This window comes from Peromyscus eremicus, chromosome 1, assembly GCF_949786415.1.
Source record: "Peromyscus eremicus chromosome 1, PerEre_H2_v1, whole genome shotgun sequence".
NCBI classification, from domain to species: domain Eukaryota; kingdom Metazoa; phylum Chordata; class Mammalia; order Rodentia; family Cricetidae; genus Peromyscus; species Peromyscus eremicus.
Window position 1 is genome coordinate 97,635,947 of NC_081416.1, and position 18,963 is coordinate 97,654,909.

General features: G+C 40.1%; 1 protein-coding gene across 1 annotated transcript in view; it reads right to left on the bottom strand.

The window, feature by feature from the left end:
- Rrm1 (ribonucleotide reductase catalytic subunit M1) overlaps positions 1-17,150 on the bottom strand; it is a 28,888-nt gene extending 11,738 nt beyond the window's left edge. Inside the window, exons 1-10 of the mRNA XM_059269606.1 lie at positions 16,898-17,150; positions 15,770-15,858; positions 12,107-12,284; positions 11,122-11,222; positions 8,688-8,747; positions 7,891-7,930; positions 6,823-6,985; positions 3,475-3,616; positions 2,469-2,552; positions 184-345 (exon numbers count right to left, since the gene is read on the bottom strand). Of these exons, the coding sequence (XP_059125589.1) occupies positions 184-345; positions 2,469-2,552; positions 3,475-3,616; positions 6,823-6,985; positions 7,891-7,930; positions 8,688-8,747; positions 11,122-11,222; positions 12,107-12,284; positions 15,770-15,858; positions 16,898-16,916 (1,038 nt within the window). The 5' untranslated portion in view covers positions 16,917-17,150. The remainder of the gene's footprint in view (positions 1-183; positions 346-2,468; positions 2,553-3,474; positions 3,617-6,822; positions 6,986-7,890; positions 7,931-8,687; positions 8,748-11,121; positions 11,223-12,106; positions 12,285-15,769; positions 15,859-16,897) is intronic.
- Between the last annotated feature and the right edge of the window lie 1,813 nt (positions 17,151-18,963).

Sequence of the window (18,963 nt, forward strand, 5' to 3'; positions counted from 1 at the left end):
GGTGCAGCTCTACTTGTTTGTGTGGCCTTTTACACACTTAGGTCAGGGAGCATCTGCTCTCCAGAACAGCACGTCATCTGTGGCATCACACAGGTGAGTCTTTAGTAAGCATGACTTAAAGGACTGAAGAGCAAAGCCTGTAGGAACCCTGCTGCTGTGAGCACAGGCGCCCAGCCCTCTCACCTGGTTAGTCTCCACTCGCTTCATGAAGAGATCTGGAATCCAAAGTGCAAAGAAGAGATCCCGGGCTCGCTGCTCTTCCTTCCCTGTGTTCTTCTTCAAGTCAAGGAACTCAAAGATGTCTAAGTGCCAAGGCTCCAGGTAAATAGCAAATGCTCCAGGGCGCTAATGGTAAGAAAGTCAGCATTCTTATCAGAATCAGTGTAAATCAAAGAAGCTTCATATTTTGTAAAGCATTTTTATGATGTCTCCTTTCATCTTTACTATGATCAGTTGAAATAAGTAAAAGTATCAAAAAATAAACTATTAGTATTTTACTTAAAATTTTAGGAGTAGAACAGAACTGACATAGAGAAAACTTAGGGGCTGGAAAGATGGCTGGCTCAGTAGTTAAGATCACTTGCTGCTTTAACAGAGGGCCGGAGTTCAGCTCCCAGCACCCACATGAGGCAGCTCACAACTGCCTATAACTCCACCCTCTTCAGGCTCTTCTTCAAGGTAGAGTAGATTGCTTTATACCATGACAAGACATAAAGTCCAATTAAGGTTGCTTTAACCTTTAACAATATAACAAGTGTCTCATTTAAGGTTAAAAGACAGAGATGGCTGGGTATGGTAGCACATACCTGTAAACAGCACTTGAGAGGGAAAGGAAAGAGAATCAAGAATTAAGGACCAGCCAGAGCTACATGAGACCATCTCAAACAAACAAAAAATGGTGATCTATCTCATGAATGTTGTCAAAATTTACGATAAAAATTCATAAACTAGTAGATGATTAATACAGCTACATATTTATAAGAGACTATAGTTGTAAATCTAATAATACTGGATAAACAATGCAATTCTCTCAACTCCAGAGGAGTTTCATTGTGATTTCTTTTTTGTTGTTGTTTTTGAGATAGGGTGTTACTGTGCAGCCCTGGTTAACATGGAGTTTGCTTTATAGAGCAAGCTAGTCTTGAACTCACAAGATCATCATGCCTCTGTCTCCCAAGTGCTGGGATGGAAGACATTTGCCACCACCCAGCTATTATTTCCTAAGAAAATTTAGGATGAATTATTACAAATCTATTTCAAGGTTAGGTGTTAACCTGGGTATGCTGGTACATGCCTGCAATGCCAGTACTTGTCAGGTAGGGACAGAAGACCCAGCCTCAGCTACAATAGTAAGTTCAAGATTCTGTCTCAAAATAAAAACAGGGGTTCAAGAGATGTCTCAGTAGTTAAGAACACCTGCTGTTCTTGAAGAGGACCTGGGGTTAGGCTCCCACATGGCAGCTCACAACCTTCTACTAACTCCAGCTCCAGGGGAACTGATACCATCTTCTGACCTCCACAGGCACCAGGCATACACATGGTGTACAGACATACAGGCAGGCAAAACATACACATAAAATAAAAAGAATTTATTATTTCAAAAGTAAATAATAAATCTTAAAAAGTGGGCCTGTGAGATGTTACAAGGAGTAAGGGTGCTTGACAACTTGAGTTCAATCCTTAGAACCCACATAGTGGAAGGAGATAACCCATTCCCCAAAGCTGTCCTGACCTTCCCTTGTGCACTGCGACATGTTCAAACATACACATAATAAATAAACAATTAAAAAATTAAATATAAAATGACTTTTTAAAGAGCTGAACAGATCAGTGACTGCTAAGAGCCAGGGATAAAGTATGTGTGGGTGAGAGTAATCGCAGTGACTGACTGCAAGAGTACATTAGCAAACATTCTGGGGTAATGAACGTGTCCTGTATCTTAATTGATATGGCAGTCATTCAAGGTGCACTTTTGTTAAAATCCATTCAACTATGTATTAACTAAACCATTATGTCTCTTTAATTTGACTAAGTTAAAAATCACACAATACCCAAGACCAGCCTAGACTGCACCGAAAGTCTGAGGTCAGCTTAGGGTTACAAAACAAGACTCTCTTTAAAAAAGAAAAGCTTGGTATTTAGAAAAGTAGGGGAGTGGAGAGATGGCTCCGCAGTTAAGAATACTTCCTGCTCTTGTAGAGGATGGGAGTTCAGTTTCCAGCACACACACTGGATAGTTCACAACCACCTATTAATAACTCCAGCTCCAGAGGTGCCAATGCCTTCTGCTGGCCTCCATAAGTACTCACTTGTACATGCTCACACACAGAAATATAAACATATTAATCACATAAATAAGAATAAAACAAATATTTAAAAACAAAGTAAAACAATATATAACTGAACCAACTTTTATAACTAAAGACTTTCAGTTCTGATTTCTAGCACTTGCTAGTAATAAAGTATACCTTGTTTCCACCTTGATCCACATATCGAGCTGTGTTATTGTATACTCTCAGCATTGGTACAAGGCCATTCGAATTGCCATTAGTCTGAAAGAAAGGTCAAGAGTAAAGGATCTGGATGAGAGACACAGGGCTCAGCCAGGAAAAATAGTCCAAAATAAAAACCTGTTCCTAATCTTTCGTTGAAGCAGTAGCTATTTTCTAAGTAGTCATCTATGAAGTTTCTACCTGGTCTCCATCCGCACCTCAGCAATGAAAACATAATGCCCAACATAACAATCAACAAAACACTGCTAAGTTATAGGATTGTTGCCACCAGGCCTGGCCAGCTATCATTTACTGATTGCTCACTGTAATGTATGTATGTATACCATGTGTGTGCTCATTATAAATTAGGGTTGTGTTAAAGTAGCTGAACAAGGCAAGCACCCTTACTCCTTGTAACATCTCACAGGCCCACTTTTTAAGATTTATTATTTACTTTTGAAATAATAAATTCTTTTTATTTTATGTGTATGTTTTGCCTGCCTGCCTGCCTGTATGTATGTATGTATACCATAAGTTATGTTCAGCTACTTTAACACAACCCTAATTTATAATGAGCATACACATGGTATACATACATACATTACAGTGAGTAATCAATAAATGATAGCTGGCCAGGCCTGGTGGCAACAATCCTTTAATCCCAGCACTTGGTAGACAGAGGCAGGTAGATCCCTCTGATTTCCAGGCCAGCCTGGTCTACACAGTAAGACCCTGTCTCGAAACAAAAACAAACAAATGATGGCTGCTATTATTATTGCTTTAAAAGATCATAATTCTAAAATCTGAGCTAAAAAATATTCAAGATTATCTCACATCTACCCTCCAAAGATGAATCGAGAAATAAAATGACTAACTTCCCCTCACACAACTAGGTGATAATTAACAGAAACCCATGTCTCCCAAACACTAGCATTATCATACCCATGACTGGTTTTAAAAGTCACACAACTTAAACACTTACCCCAGCAATGTAGCTGCCAGTTGCCCGAATACAACTCACAGCAACACCAATTCCCCCAGCAGACTTAGAAATTAAGGCACACTGCTTCAGAGTATCATAAATTCCTTCAATGCTGTCGTCTTTCATACTCAAAAGGAAACAGCTACCGGGAGAAAGAGACAATTAAAGCAAGGAAATCAATCAGTGAGTCACAAAAAGGGATTAGATAATCCAGACAATTAAGTCAAACAAATGAGAAGATCTGAAATCTACAAAGTTCCTAAGTGTTTTCAGAGGATGGGAAACACCGTTTACTGAATAGGAAACACCAATATAGCCTATTATTTTAAATTAATCTTGCTACCTACCTTAGACATTAAGCCCAGAATAAAGTTTTATAGATATGCCTAATATATCAGCCTGATTTTTACCAGACTACTTATTTACCAGGATTAATTTTCTCAAACAAACTCTTAAACATACATCAGACTTTTCTAATTGTTAGTAAACCACCAGGAAAAATAAAGTTTTTTGTTTGTTTTTGAGACAAGTTCTCTCTACATAGCCCTGACTGTCCTGAAACTCATTATGTAGACCAGGCTGGTCTCGAACTCAGAGATCCGCCTGCCTCTACCTCCAGAGTGCTGAGATTAAAGGCATGCACTACCATGCCCAGCCCTACAACTGAAGTATTTTTGAAAACAAATACCTAATTGTCAGTCAATTCTTTGACATGTACATAAAAAATATAGTTCCCTTAGTCTTTTTTCAGATGGCTCCTCTACCTGAACTTTGGCTCTATCTCATCATGCTCCCAATTCATGAACATTACTCTACCAGGGTCGTTTCAACATCTTGAATGTTAAACTACTTAAGCAGATTCTATTCACTGACTTGCTATAAAATACTCAGGCATTCAGAAAGATTATATACATATATCTGTATGGCACCTTCCTCAAGAAATAAGATTTCACAAGGAGCCTAATTACAATTCCTACAATTAATTATCCTTCTGAAGTCTCCCGAAACTCAATGGTATACAATTCATTCCTATTAATGTATATAGTCTTAATTTACTTTCATGGTTGTAAAGCATTCTCGAGTATCCCATATGTTCATGTGCTTGTTGATGATCATTTTCCATCTATTTGCTCTTCTAAAAAAATGCTATGAAAATTCTTCCCTTCTTCCCACTTATTTACTTACTTTCTTATAAGGGTATGACTATACAGCCCAGGCTGACACTGAATTCTCCATCCTTCTACCTCAGCACTACCATTTCCAATGCTGCTCAGAAAATTCTTGAACAGTTGGGTGCTAAGAATCAAACTCAAGGCCCTACACATGCTAGCAAGCACTCTACCACTAAGCTACAGTTCCACCCTTGATGTCTGGAGGCAGGGTCTCCCTGTATAGCTCAGGCTGGCTGTCAATTTGCTTTGGAGAGCAGACTGGCCCCAAATAACAATTCTTCTGTGTTTACCCGAGATCACAGGCACACCCATCATGCCTGGCTCTTAACAGCAGACCTTAAATTAAATGTTCTAAATGCTACAATACAGAAACACAACTAACTTATTTATATTAAACTTCTATTCAAGTATTTTGCCGAAATCTCTTTAATACTAACTTGTCCATAGATACTGTTGAATTCTTTATGTAAAAATCATATCTGTGATGTTATTCATCCATTTTCAATCATTTCTTTCTCTTATCTTACAATGCTAGCTCAGGCCTCCACTAGCACACTAAAAACAGTGATAGATCTAAGGGTTTTGTTTCCTTTTTGGACTTATTTTATTTTATATATATATGAATGTTTTGCTTGTTATGCAAATGTGTACCACATGTATGCCTGGTCAGAAGGTGTCAGATCCCATGGAACAGTACTGGACAGTTGTGAGCCACCATATGGGTCTTCTACCAGAGCCACAGTGCTCTTAACCCCTGAGCCATCTTTTCAAGCCCAGATCTAAGGTTTTGTTTTGTTTTGTTTTGTTTCGAGACAGGGTTTCTCTGTGTAGCTTTGCACCTTTCCTGGAACTCACTCTGTAGCCCAGGTTGGCCTCAAACTCACAGAGATCCACCTGCCTCTGCCTCCCGAGTGCATCACCACTGCCTAGCCAGATCTAAGTTTTTAATGGATCTTTTACCAAATGAAGGAGGTTATTTTCTACATCAATTTTGCTAATGAACTGTATTATAAAACAGCAATGAATTATATAAATGTTAATATAATGAGATATGTATAGACACTGGCATATTCTTGAATTCCTAAGATACAGAGTCTTGCTAAAAGCATTTTTTTTTCTTTTATTTACTCCAGACAGTGTAAACTGTTATCCTTTTCACAGCTAAGGAATCACTAGTAATCCTATTATCCTGCCCATAAACTCAGGAACTGTCCTTAACCCAGATTCAGAACATCACAAACTCCATCAATTTAATTCCCATGTATCTTAGGAATGTGCTCCTTCTCTCAATCTCTTTCATCTCATTAATCCTTTCACAATTTTTAAGATAAATTACTGCAGTAATTTCTTAACTAGTTCTAGATACTTACTAGTCATTTCTCTTCTTACTAATCATTTTAATAGTGCTGAAAAGTCTTGAGCCAAAGGTCTTGTGCATGCTAAGCATATGATCTACCACAAAGCTATAGCCTCTTTTTTATTTAAAAACAACTCCCTTGGAATATAAATGACATACAATTCCCTATCAAAAACATTCTGTTCGCCGGGCAGTGGTGGTGCACACCTATAATCCCAGCACTCGGGAGGCAGAGCCAAGTAGATCTCTGTGAGTTCGAGGCCAGCCTGGTCTACAGAGCGAGATCCAGGAGAGGCACCAAAACTACACAGAAAAACCCTGTCTCGGGGGGGAAAAAAAAAAAATCTGTTCAATAGCACCTAAAATATTAACTCATACAACTACTACCACAATCAATTCTATAAAGTTCTCACTAACAGCATTTGCCCTCTTCCAACTTATTTACTCTAACAGTCAGAGATTTTCCAAATGTAAACTATTTAATCAGAGCAGGAAATAACGGAAGTTTTTGTTTGTTTTTAATGTAATGAACCACCTGGCTTTTTATTTCCCTAGCCAAACCATTTACAAAAGCAGCTTTAGGGGCCGTAAAGATGACTCAGTGGTTAAGAGCACTGGCTGCTCTTTCAGTTGACCCGGGTTCAATTCCTAGCACCCACATGGTAGCTCAGAACCATCTAACTCCAGGGATCTGATGCCCTTTTCTGATCATGGGGGCAAGAGTGCACACGGTGCACACATATACATACAGACAAAACACTAATATAAATAAATCTTTAAGAAAGAAAACAACAGCGAGGAACAGCTTTAGATACATGCCTGGACAGCTGCGGGCGGTTGGTCCCAGCATTGAACAGAGTAGGAGAGGCATGGGTAAACCACTTCTCAGAAAGCAGGTTGTACGTTTCAATCGCAGCATCAATATCCTCTTTGTGAATCCCCACAGATACCCTCATCAACATATGTTGTGGTCTTTCAGCCACTACAAACAAAGTAGGAGTTTTCAGATAATGGGACATGTCAGAATAACTAGGCTCAAACATATTTGAAACAAAATATTTAACACCAAAAGAAACTTCTAAAAACTTTACAAATAAGCAACACAATTATTTATAATAAACCTAAAGTTCAAATGTCATTTAGAGATATTTTGCTATCCTTACCATGTGATAATCCCCAGAACCATGAGCTAAAAAAACTTCTATTCTTTACAATAAAACAACAACAAAAAGGTTATTTGGAAGGCTGCAAAATGGCTCAGCAGGTAAAAGCACTAGTTGCTAAAGCTAACAACCAGAGTTCAATCCCTGAGTCCCACACTGTGGAAGGAAAGAATCAATCAGCTCTTACAAGTTGGCCTCCAACTTCCACATGTACATTATGGCACATAATCTCTCTCCCTTCCCATACCCATGCACACATATAAATTTTTCAAATGTGTATGGGTGTTTTGTTTGCATATGTATGTCTATGTACCATGTGCATGCCTAGTACCCACAGAGACCAGAAGAGGACCCTGGATCCCCTAGAATTGCTGTTACAGATAGTTGTGAGCAGCTAGGGTTTTTTGGTTTTTTTTTTCTCAAGACAGGGTTTCTCCGTGTACTTTTGGTGCCTGTCCTGGATCTCACTCTGTAGACCAGGCTGGCCTCAAACTCACAGAGATATGCCCGGCTCTGCCTCCTGAGTGCTGGGATTAAAGGCATGCGCCACCGCCACCGCCACCCGCAGCTAGGTTCTTAACTGCTGAGCCATTTCTACAGCCCCAAAAGCCAGTATGTTTTAAAGTGCTATTTGGAGTCTAAATAGAAATGTTAAGGTTAATAGTGTAAAGCTCTACATTCAACGTAATGAACAGAAAAGCTAACATACATTTTCATTTCTTACCTTTTCCATTTATCTTCAATAAATAGGACCGCTCCAGTGTCTAGAAGAGCAAAGTCAAGTTTTTAAATACACAGTGGATATGTAATTCATAGTAAGGTGATCTGATGAAATCTTTCAATCTTATCATTTTAAATAAAAAGGATAACATCTACCATTTCTACCTGCAGTCTAGTAGATTATCACTTGGCTGCTCTGCTTCAGCAGAGATTACATGCAAACTCCTGGGAAAGGCCCGATTCTGCTATAGGCTATGGTATGCTATAGGCTGTGGTATGCAGCAGCAGCAACAGCAGCAGGATTGATGTTTTAACATCTGTGCAGTGCATGTAAGAGACTAGGCACTACCCCAAGCAACATAATCAATCTCCAGAAGAGCATGTTGAATCTAATATTATCCCCATTCTAAGGAAGGAACTGACTGCATAGCTTATGAATGGGAAATGGGAAAGCTGAAAGTTGGTCTGATATAAACATCCCTGTCCTTAGTTACTATGTTATGTAAGCAACACAATAGACAAACACTTCGCAGAGTAGGGAGCCAATAATTATTGCACAAATAGTAGACTATGGAGTAATTGTGACAGATTATCTGAGTAATTTTTAAAATAATCCACAAGTAATATTTGGAATGTTCAAAGATATTAATGAATAAGCTGTTTTTGCTTATTTTAAAGTTTTACCACTACCATAATCCTACCATAACCAGGAACATCCAAACTCAATCATCAAACATAAAGCCCTATACTTCTGGATTTAAGGAGGAATACCCACATATCTAAAACCCATTATTTACTTACCTTAAAGCCAAAGTAGTTATAAGAGAAATCTCGGTCATAGATAATGGCAGAATTCAGGCGCTGAAGGGAATAAAAAAGAATCCATAACTAAGATAATAAGACCAACTTTCACAACTTCTAATACGTTTTTAGCTGACTCCAGAACTAAAACTAATATAGGAACCAAGAGACAGCACTGTCTTTACTCTTACAGACAGAAATCAAACACTGAAAGGCAGAGGGACGGGGAACTCTATGAACTGAACTCTAATTAGACTTTAAACCAGGCACACAAAGTGTGTGGGCCAGGGACAAAGTGACTGAGCATTAGCATGCACAAGGTCCTAGGTTCCATCCTTAACACCACAAAAAAAGTAAAACTTTAATTTATAATTATTTAAAAACTAGAGAACTTATACTGTGTGATTAATTTCCCAAATTTCTCTTATGTTTCTATCAAATTTGAAAGAACATGAGCATGAAAGTGACTATATGATCGTCCTTAAACATGTTTTCATACTAGTAAATATTAAAATATTGGTACCAGATACTAACTCATATTTTTCATATTTTTTTAACTTTATTGCACGTGTATACACTTATTTATTTAAATTTTTTGTTTGCTTTTTTCAAGACAGGGTTTCTCTATATAGCCCTGGCTGTCCTGGAACTCAGTCTGTGGACCAGGTAGGCTGGCCTCCAACTCAAAGATCCTCCTGCCTCTGCCTCCCGAGTGCTGGGATTAAAGGTATGCACCTGGCTTCATTTATTTATTTTTGAGACAGGAACTTGCTATGTACCCCTGACTAGCCTGGATGCACTAAGTAGACCAGTAGTCTGGTCTTGAACTTGCAGCAACAGTCCTGACTCTGCTTCCTGCCAGGATCATAAGCATGTACCACCATTTTCAGCAGCAAATTTTTGTTTTGACAATGAACCCACTTAAAACTGAACGAAATAAATATGTGTTATAAGCAAACAGAAAGTAGTTGATAGGCTTTGAAAATCCATGGTCCTTTAACAGATCTACAATAAATTACTATTGTGGCAGTAAGAGTTTATAAAATTGGTTATTGTTAAAGAGCTTTGGGTAGGTTATTAAGCCATTTAAAAGAAAACAAAAGTAATTAGATGTGATCTGATCAGTCATACTATCTGAAACCCGGTTCCCTCTTACTGTAAACCTTGAAGGGCATTTTTGTAATCAGAACCAGGTATGGGCTAGAATGATCAGTGAAGAACTGAGGTACTAGACTATAAGTATTTGTTTATTTTCCAATATTTACTTTTAGGCTCAGTTTTTGCTCCTGTTATCTGTTTTTAACTTATGCACAGGGCCAGGTGTGGGGCCGCAGGCCTGCAAAAGCACTCCAAAGGCAGAGAATAGAGGTCTGCTGCGGGTCCCAGGTTCACCAGGGCTACACATTTAGATCTTGTGAAGAGAGGCTGGAGAGAAGACTCTGCGGTTAAGAGCACAGCTGCTCTTTCAGAGGACCAGGGTTCAATCCCCTGCACCCACATGGTGGCTCAGAACTATGTGTAACTGTGGTAGTCCCAGAGAATCCAAGACCCTCTTCTGGCATCTGTGGGCACACCAAGCACACATATGGTGCACATAAACACATGCAAGGAAAACAGCCACATACATAAAATAAAAATAACATCTAAAGAAAGAAAACCTTGAAGGAAAAAAGGGGTTGGGGAGAAAGATTATATTATAAGTAACATACAAATAGCTTTTCTTTTATGTCTCCTTAATAGCTGCTACATACTTAGAGAGCCAGCCAACTAATCTATCTGTTACTTAATGTTAAAACTGGTTTCTACCAAAACACCGACATGTCTATCATACAAGGCTATTACTGCAGTGAAAAATGGAAAATAAACTTTCACCAATACAGGGATTCTCATGGGTACAATGAAAATAATCCTTCAAATGGAATGTTATGCCACTGATAGGATAAGTGAGGTAAATTCATAAATGCTGATAATGATGAGTTATAGTTCTAAGTGAAAATAGCAACAGTGAGAACAGTATGCCTAATACAGTACACACACACACATACACACACACACACACACACACACACACACACACACACACAACAGCTCCAGATAAATATCTTTTAAAAAATGCTTAAATGAAGTTGCTTCTGCTAAAAAAAAAAAAAAAAAAAAACAGAATCTAGAGCAGGAGAATGTTTTTATCAATGCCTTTCGTAGTGTTTAAATGTTCTTGAATGTGCTTTGTTTTGTTTGTTTTCATGACAGCGTTTCTCTGTGTAGCCTTGGCTGTCCTAGAACTCGCTCTGTAGAACAGGCTGGCCTTTAACTCAGAGATTCGCCTGCCTCTGCCTGAATGCTGGGATTAAAGGCATACATCACCAGCGCCCAGCCTTAAATGCATTATTAAAATAAATAAGTAAATTTCCACCAGAAAAAATGTTGTACATACATCCTTATTGGCCATAACAATATCCAGCGTTGAACTGGCCACCATGGGAGAATGTCTGCCGTTGTGTGGATTTATGTAATTGTAGAGATCCTCCATCACATCTGAGAAAAGATAAAAAGGAAAGTCAAAATCACCTAATGGCTATTTTAAAACAGTGGCTCTCAATCCTTGTTTTTTTAATACCAACCCACTTTGGTGCCTAGTAAAGAAAATACTCAACAAACATACTTCTGTTGAGTACCCACAGGATAATATATTATATATATAAAAGAAAATCTTTCAAAGAAAAAGAATATAAGCCCTTATAGCTTAACAGCAATTCCCAAGCAGCTCTGATACACAGCTAAAAAGGGGGTAGGAGGAAGGAAATGCAGAAATTACAGTCACTTCTTGTAATTTTTTTTCTTTTTTTTTTTGTTCTTTCAGAACGAAAACTTAGGTCAGCAAGATGACTCAGCAGGCAAAGGTATTTGCCACCAAACCTGATGACCTGAGGTCTATCCCAGGAAGTGACTCCCACAAGTTGTCCCCTGACCTTCACATGCATACTGTGCTACACACACACACACACACACACACACACACACACACACACACACACAAAATAGGCAAACATAATAAAGATTAATTAAAAAAAATTAAAAAGAACAGAAACTCAAGCCAGAATGATGACATATACGTATAATCCCAGAACTTAGGGAATAGAGACAAGAGAATTAGGAGTTCAAGGCTGGCCTTGGTTACAAACTGAGTTTGCAGGCTTCCTGGGTTAAATGAGACCCTGTCTCAACGTACACCACAGACACACATAATTTCATACAATAGGTCAGCTACATGGAGAAGCAGGAAGTTCTAGTTCCCACTCTACACTGAATTGTATACTGTTTTTTAAAATAAGATGTAATCTTTGAAACTTATGTAATTATTATTCCTATAACTTTATGACAATATTATATTCTTTCTAATGTTGTTACTCCAGACATACCACTGAACACTTTCTTTGTTTCTTTGTGCAAGTTAGAGACAGCAATCCTTGCTGCTAAGATGGCATAGTCAGGGTGCTTCGTAGTCAAGGTTGCCGCTGTCTCCGCAGCCAGAGTATCCAGTTCCACTGTGGTGACCCCACTATACAGGCCTTGGATTACTTTCATGGTGATCTGAGCCTACAAAATAAAACCAACAGTTATTTCAGCTTTTTCCAAGAAACAATAGCCTCCTTAAAAGAGTAGTTAAGTGCTGTGGGATGTTCTGTAGGTTTAATGTGTTGCTCTGATTGGTTAATAAATAAAACACTGACTGGACAGTAGCCAGGCAGGAAGTATAGGCGGGACAAGCAGAGAGGAGAATTCTAGGAAGTGGAAGGCTGAGGCAGAGAGACGCCACCAGCCGCCACCATGAGATGTTAAGATACTGGTAAGCCACAAGCCACGTGGCAACTTACAGATTAATAGAAATGGGTTAATTTAAGATATAAGAACAGCTAGCTAGAAGCCTGCCACAGCCATACAGTTTGTAAGCAATATAAGTCTCTGTGTTTACTTGGTTGGGTCTGAGCGGCTGTGGGACTGGTGGGTGAGAGAGATTTGTCCTGACTGTGGGCCAGGCAGGACCAGAAAAACTTCAGCTACAGTTAAGACAACCAAAGTTATATATAACATAACATACTCTCCCCATCTGAAAAACATTATTCATCCCAATGTAAGAATCCATAAGCCAACAAAACTACTGAAAATGTATCCTATACATATAAAATTAAAATTAGTATCAGGTTTTTTGTTTGTTTGTTTGTTTGTTTGTTTTGTTTTTTCGAGACAGGAGTTTCTCTGTGTAGTTTTGGTGCCTGTTCTGAATCTCTCTCTGTAGACCAGGCTGGCCTCGAACTCAGAGATTCGCCTGGCTCTGCCTCCCAAGTACTGGGATTAAAAGCGTGCGCCACCACCGAGTGGCTATAAGAATGTTTTAATTGAAACTAATTATAAATATTTTCTCACACAGTGGTAAGCATAAATGTACAAAGAATAAGGAAAAACAAAAAGCAAACACAACAACAAAAAAATCCTACAAGCACATAGCACACATGATCAGGAGACAGCATGGAAAGTCTATGGACAGAGGTCTCACTGTGACAACTGACTTATTCTTTGAGACAGTGTCTCCCTGAGTCTGGAGCTTGCCATTTTGATGTACACCCGGGATCTGGCCGTTTCTTCGTGTGCCAAGAGCTGCGGTAACACATACTGCTGTACCTGGCTTTTCCACATTGGTACTAAGATCCAAACTCAGGTTCTCGTATTTACAGAGCCCATCATACATTTTAAAGAAAAATAAATTCTAAGTTGTGTCTACATATTTACTAAATCTTTTTTTTTTTTTTTTTGGTTTTTCGAGACAGGGTTTCTCTGTGTAGCTTTGCGCCTTTCCTGGATCTCACTTTGTAGACCAGGCTGGCCTCGAACTCACAGAGATCCGCCTGGCTCTGCCTCCCAAGTGCTGGGATTAAAGGCATGCGCCACCACCGCCCGGCCTTACTAAATCTTTTAAATAAAACAGCTTAACTAGTAAAGTTGGCCAAAGCATATCTCCTTCAAAAGCAGTATGAGTGAATGTAGGTGGTTGCTGTGATTGTATTTATAGCACAGCTAAGCTAGTTTGCTTCTGATTGTTTTCTTGACTCAAGAGGTAAGTGCGAAATCCATATAGTTTCTGATGCTATGTGGTAAACAATCAGAACTTGGTCTAGCATAACATCCATGTGCCACATCTAATAGCATCCAGACCTTTTCAACAGGTTCTGCCCTGGGAAGCTGTAATCCACTAAGGCATCCCTGCATGTGGACATGTGTTGTTAGATGAGGCAACTGAATATCTAAGAATCAAGGAACTCCACTTGTTGCTTATTACACTTCACTTCCACTGACTTCGATCAGTCCCCTCTTCTCTCTTTGGACCTGCCTTAGCTACAAAACAAAGATGAAATAGGATGAGGACTCAGATTCATCCAAATATTAACATTTGACTATTTTAATTAGTATCTGGAAGTCCAAAATGTGTACTTATAATAAATAAACTTGAAAGTACAAAACTATTTTCTCACTTTCTCACTTGGCTAACTAAACATTTATCAAGTACCTAATTAGATAAATGTCACACTGTGGCTCTAACAAGAATAAGATATATTCATGAGGGTTGGAGGGATGGCTCAGAAGTTAAGAGTGCATACTGGTGACTCATATCTTTAACCCCCGCAGTTGGGAGGCAGGTAGAGCTCTATGAATTCAAGGCCAGCCTGGTCTACAAAGAGTTTCAGGAAGACCAGGGCTGTTACACAGAGAAGCTGTCTTAGGAAAAAAAAAAAAAGAAAGAAAGAAAGAAAGAAAGAAAGAAAGAAAGAAAGAAAGAAAGAAAGGAAGGAAGGAAGGAAGGGAAAGAAAGAAAGAAAAGAGTGCATAATGCTCTTTCAGAGGACTCAAGTTAGGTTCCCAACACACATATCAGGGGTGACTCACAATAGCCTATAACTCTAGCTCCACAGGATCCAACAACTTCTTCTGGCCCCTTTGGGCACCCACATACATGTAGCAGACACTCACAGAGACATAAAATAATTCTTAAAAAAAAAAAATACTCGCCCGGGCGGTGGTGGCGCACACCTTTAATCCCAGCACTTGGGAGGCAGAGCCAGGCGGATCTCCGTGAGTTCAAGGCCAGCCTGGGCTACCAGGTGAGTTCCAGGAAAGGCGCAAAGCTACACAGGGAAACCCTGTCTCGAAAAACCAAAAAAAAAAATATATATATATAAATATATATATATATATATATATATATATATATATATATATATATATACTCATGAACTCACAGCTGCAGTGGTTATCTGCACAAGATTTCTGCAAGTTGGGGGCCCATCAGTATTTCATCATGAGTGGAGGATGAACTCACAGGGCCCTACCCTTAGCTGTCCAGTTAATGGTTGCTGGAGGAGTCAAATTCCTCAGGAATGCAATCATTGGTAAATTGCCCTTGCTCAATCAGGCAAATTAAGCCCAGACTCCTGCTTATACAAGCAGCCCTAACTAAATAAAGTGGGACAGACCAGGACACAGACAGACACATGTTCACACCCAAAAACACACAGAGCAGGACACAGACAGACACATATTCACACACAAACACAGAGTACTAGAAGGACTTATGGAGAAGAGATCTGTTGAGAAGGAGATAAGAGGACACTAGGGAAAAGATGACAAAAATGTATTTAATATATGTATGTATAGATACATATATATACATATGTATAAAATTGTTAGAGAATCTTAAAAGAATAAGATACACCCCACTCTTAATTCTAGATGCAGATACATAACCAATTTCCATACTGTGTGGCTAAAACTCCGAGGAACACAGGCAGCAGAACAGGATAAATTAGATGCCTCAACAGTGGTGAGATCAACTGCTCTTCTTTGTTCACAGACAGAACTCTCTGAAAGGACACTCTGAAAGAACTCGAAGGACACTTCAAAGTCAAGAAAAGTTTCAGGCAAGAAATTCACATTTAACACTTAAGTATAGTTAAATGAAGGTCTAGAGATAAGAGACACATAAAATCACAGGAAGCAAAGAATCCATGATATATACTGTATTTACTTACAGGATCAACAAAGTCCATATTGAGTCCATAACAGAGTTTCTGGATTCGTGATGTAATTTTGTCAAACATAACTCGCTCCTGGCGGCCATCTGAAGAATCAAACCATAGTTGCACTAGAAGTTATTAAACTGGCATTACCAAAGATTCAAGTGTAATTAACTTTTGAAATTGACCAAAAAGAAATGTTCATTAAGAGATTGTCTTTGGGGTCTGTGGAGACAGCTCTGTGGTTAATCTCACCAATTTGGTTGGATTAAAAGTGACGTATCTCAGCATTTAGAAGGCAGAAGCAGGTCTCTGTAAATTCAAGGCCCGCCTGGTCTACATAGCAATCTCTAGGCCAGTGATATATAGTGAAACCCTGTCTCAAGAAACAAACAAACATTAAAAAAAAAAAAAAAAAAAAGACCTCTCCCAAAAAAATTCAGGGGCGGAGAGATACCACACTCCCACCTCACAAAAGACCAGAAAACTGACAGGTAACCCTGTGGTGTCCAAAGTTTTTTCTTTCCTTATTTCCTCCTGTGTCCGGTCATCAACTTTGTGAGTTTTGGGGGTTTTTGTTTTGTTTTGTTTGTTTGTTTGTTTGTTTTTGAGACAAGGTTTCTCTCTGTAGTTTTAGTGGCTGTCCTGGATCTCGCTTTGTAGACCAGGCTGGCCTCGAACTCACAGAAATCCGCCTGGCTCTGCCTCCAGAGGGCTAGGATTAAGGCGTGCGCCATCACTGCCCGGCTTTCCCCCCCCGCCCTTAAGAAATTAAAAAAGACAGACACAGAACTGTTATCAGCTATGAGTCAACTCTATCCTCAACAATAACTAGCTGAAGGGCTTTTGCGTCAGTCTCTGAAACCTCTTCTGTAAAATGGAGCCAAAAGCTACCTCGGATGGTGCTCGGAAGCAATTCGTTCCGGGAGGAACTCTGGAATGGCGCACCACGACAAAGCCAAAGGCACTTAAGGTTAGAAAGATGGAGGCAGACTGAGCACAGACGCGGGCCCAGCTGACTGACGGGGCGGGAAGCGGCGGCGGGAAGAGCGGGAAGCCCGAGGGCGGGCTGGCGTGAGTAACCGCTGGGGACTCAGCGGCCGGGCTTCCCTCTCTCTCTCCTCAGCCCCACGGACTCCTCACCTCGCTTGATGACATGCATCGCCGCTGCTGGCTGAAATGCGCTGGTGGCTGGGGTGCTGAGGGGTTCGAGAGCAATTTGCAGCTCCGAAGCGCTGATAGGACGGAGCCGACGGTCGAATTTGAGGTTTGGACCAGGCGCCGCTCGCCGAATTGACTGAAAATGCGCGACCGACAGCACTTTCCTCACCAGAAGGGAAGATCATCGAAAATCCGAACTCCTTCCCGCTCCCGCCACCCGTGACGCACAAAGCAGCGCGACGGAATGCGAATGACGTTCTTGACGCTACCAGTGCCCGGAGTTGAATGGGCAGAAAACGAGTAGCAGAAAGTCAGCAAGCCCGTCCCTCGGCCGCCATATTGAGTGTGGGCAAAGTCCCGGAGACTGCGGCTCTCTCCACCACATTGGGTGAAGGCGGACCTGGCGGGAACCGAGTTCTCCTGCCGCCATTTTGGGTGTGGGCAAAGGGAATCTCCGCCCCCAAGTACTTTTCGTTTCATAACCCAGAACCCCTTTTTTTTTTTTTTTTTTTTTTTAAATTCTGGCAACCCCAAGATTTCCGTCTGGTTGGCGCCAAAGCCTACGCCCCGCAGAACAGAGGCAGCTAGGAGGCCGGGGACTGCACTCCTGAATTGAAGAATCAGGCTAGGCCAAAGGTATTTGAATTTTAGCCTTACAGAAATAGGAGTTCCGCGAAATTTTTAAGCAGGGAGATCCATTTGCTTCTACTGTTTTATGGATGGTGGTAGAGATAGGATCAGCACTAAGGTAGTTGTCACCAGATGGTATGGTATTAATGACGAACACGTTAAGGGAAAACAGACATGCAGAAAGCAAGACACAGAACATTCAGTCCCAAGGGATGTCACCATCAAATCCCTCCCCTCAGGAGTCAGGAAACCCCGCAGAAGAGAAGCCACAAAGAATCTAAGAGCCAGAGGGGATGGAGGACACCAAGGAAACAAAGCCCTCTAAATCAAAATGATCAAAGCTGAACTCAGAGACTATGGCAGAATGCACAGGTCTGCACCAGGTCCTCTGCATATATATTATGGCTTCCAGTTCAGTGTTTTTATGGGATTCCTGAGTGTGCGAACAAGTGGATCTCTGACTCTTGTGCTTTTCTCTTGTGATCTTTTCCTTCTGTTGGTTTTGTTCGGTACTGATGTGTTAGTTTTATCTTATTATATTTAACAAATTAATAATAAAGTAAATTATTATTTTCCCTTAGAAGCTTGTTTTCTAATGAGAGACAGAAAGGGAGGGGATCCAGATGGAAAGGAACTGGGAGTAGTAGAGGGAGGAGAAACTATAATCAGGATATATTATGTGAGAAAAAAAATCTATATTCACTGGACCGTGGTGGCGCATGCGGTGCACGCCTTTAATCCCAGCACTCAGGAGGCAGGGGCAGGCTGGTCTCTGTGAGTTAGAGGCCAGCCTGGTCCACAGAGTGAGTTCCAGGACAGGCTCCAAAGCTACACAGAGAAACCCTGTCTCGAAACAACAACAACAAAAAATCTATATTCAATAAAAGGGGGAAAAGAAAAAGGTAAAAAAAAATAAAAGAATAATGAGGATCCCATTTTTATACTTATACAAGGAAGGTATAAAAACTAATCTGGGCCACACAAACTGTCATCTGTAAAATAATGTATGTGACATTCTCCTGCTAAAACCTTTCACTTGTTTCTTGTACCCTCCAGAACTTGTCCATCTCCACCCACAGCTCACACTTCATAGGAAGTCCTACTTGAAGCTAGAAGACCAGGGTGGTCAGGGGAAAATATGATGTATGTACACAAGAAAGGAATTAGGACATTAGGAAATGTGTCATTTTCTGGAAAATGGAACTGGAGATCATCATGATAAGCCAAGTCCCTAAAGACGAATATCGTATGTTTTCTCTCATATGGAATCCAGACCTAAACAGCAACAACCAAAAAAAAAAACTCCACCAAGCCCAGGAGTAGTGATGCATGCCTTTAATCTCTAAGTTCGAGGCCAGCCTGATCTACAAGGCGAGTTCCAGGACAGCCAGAGCTACACAGTGAAAATTTCTCAAAAA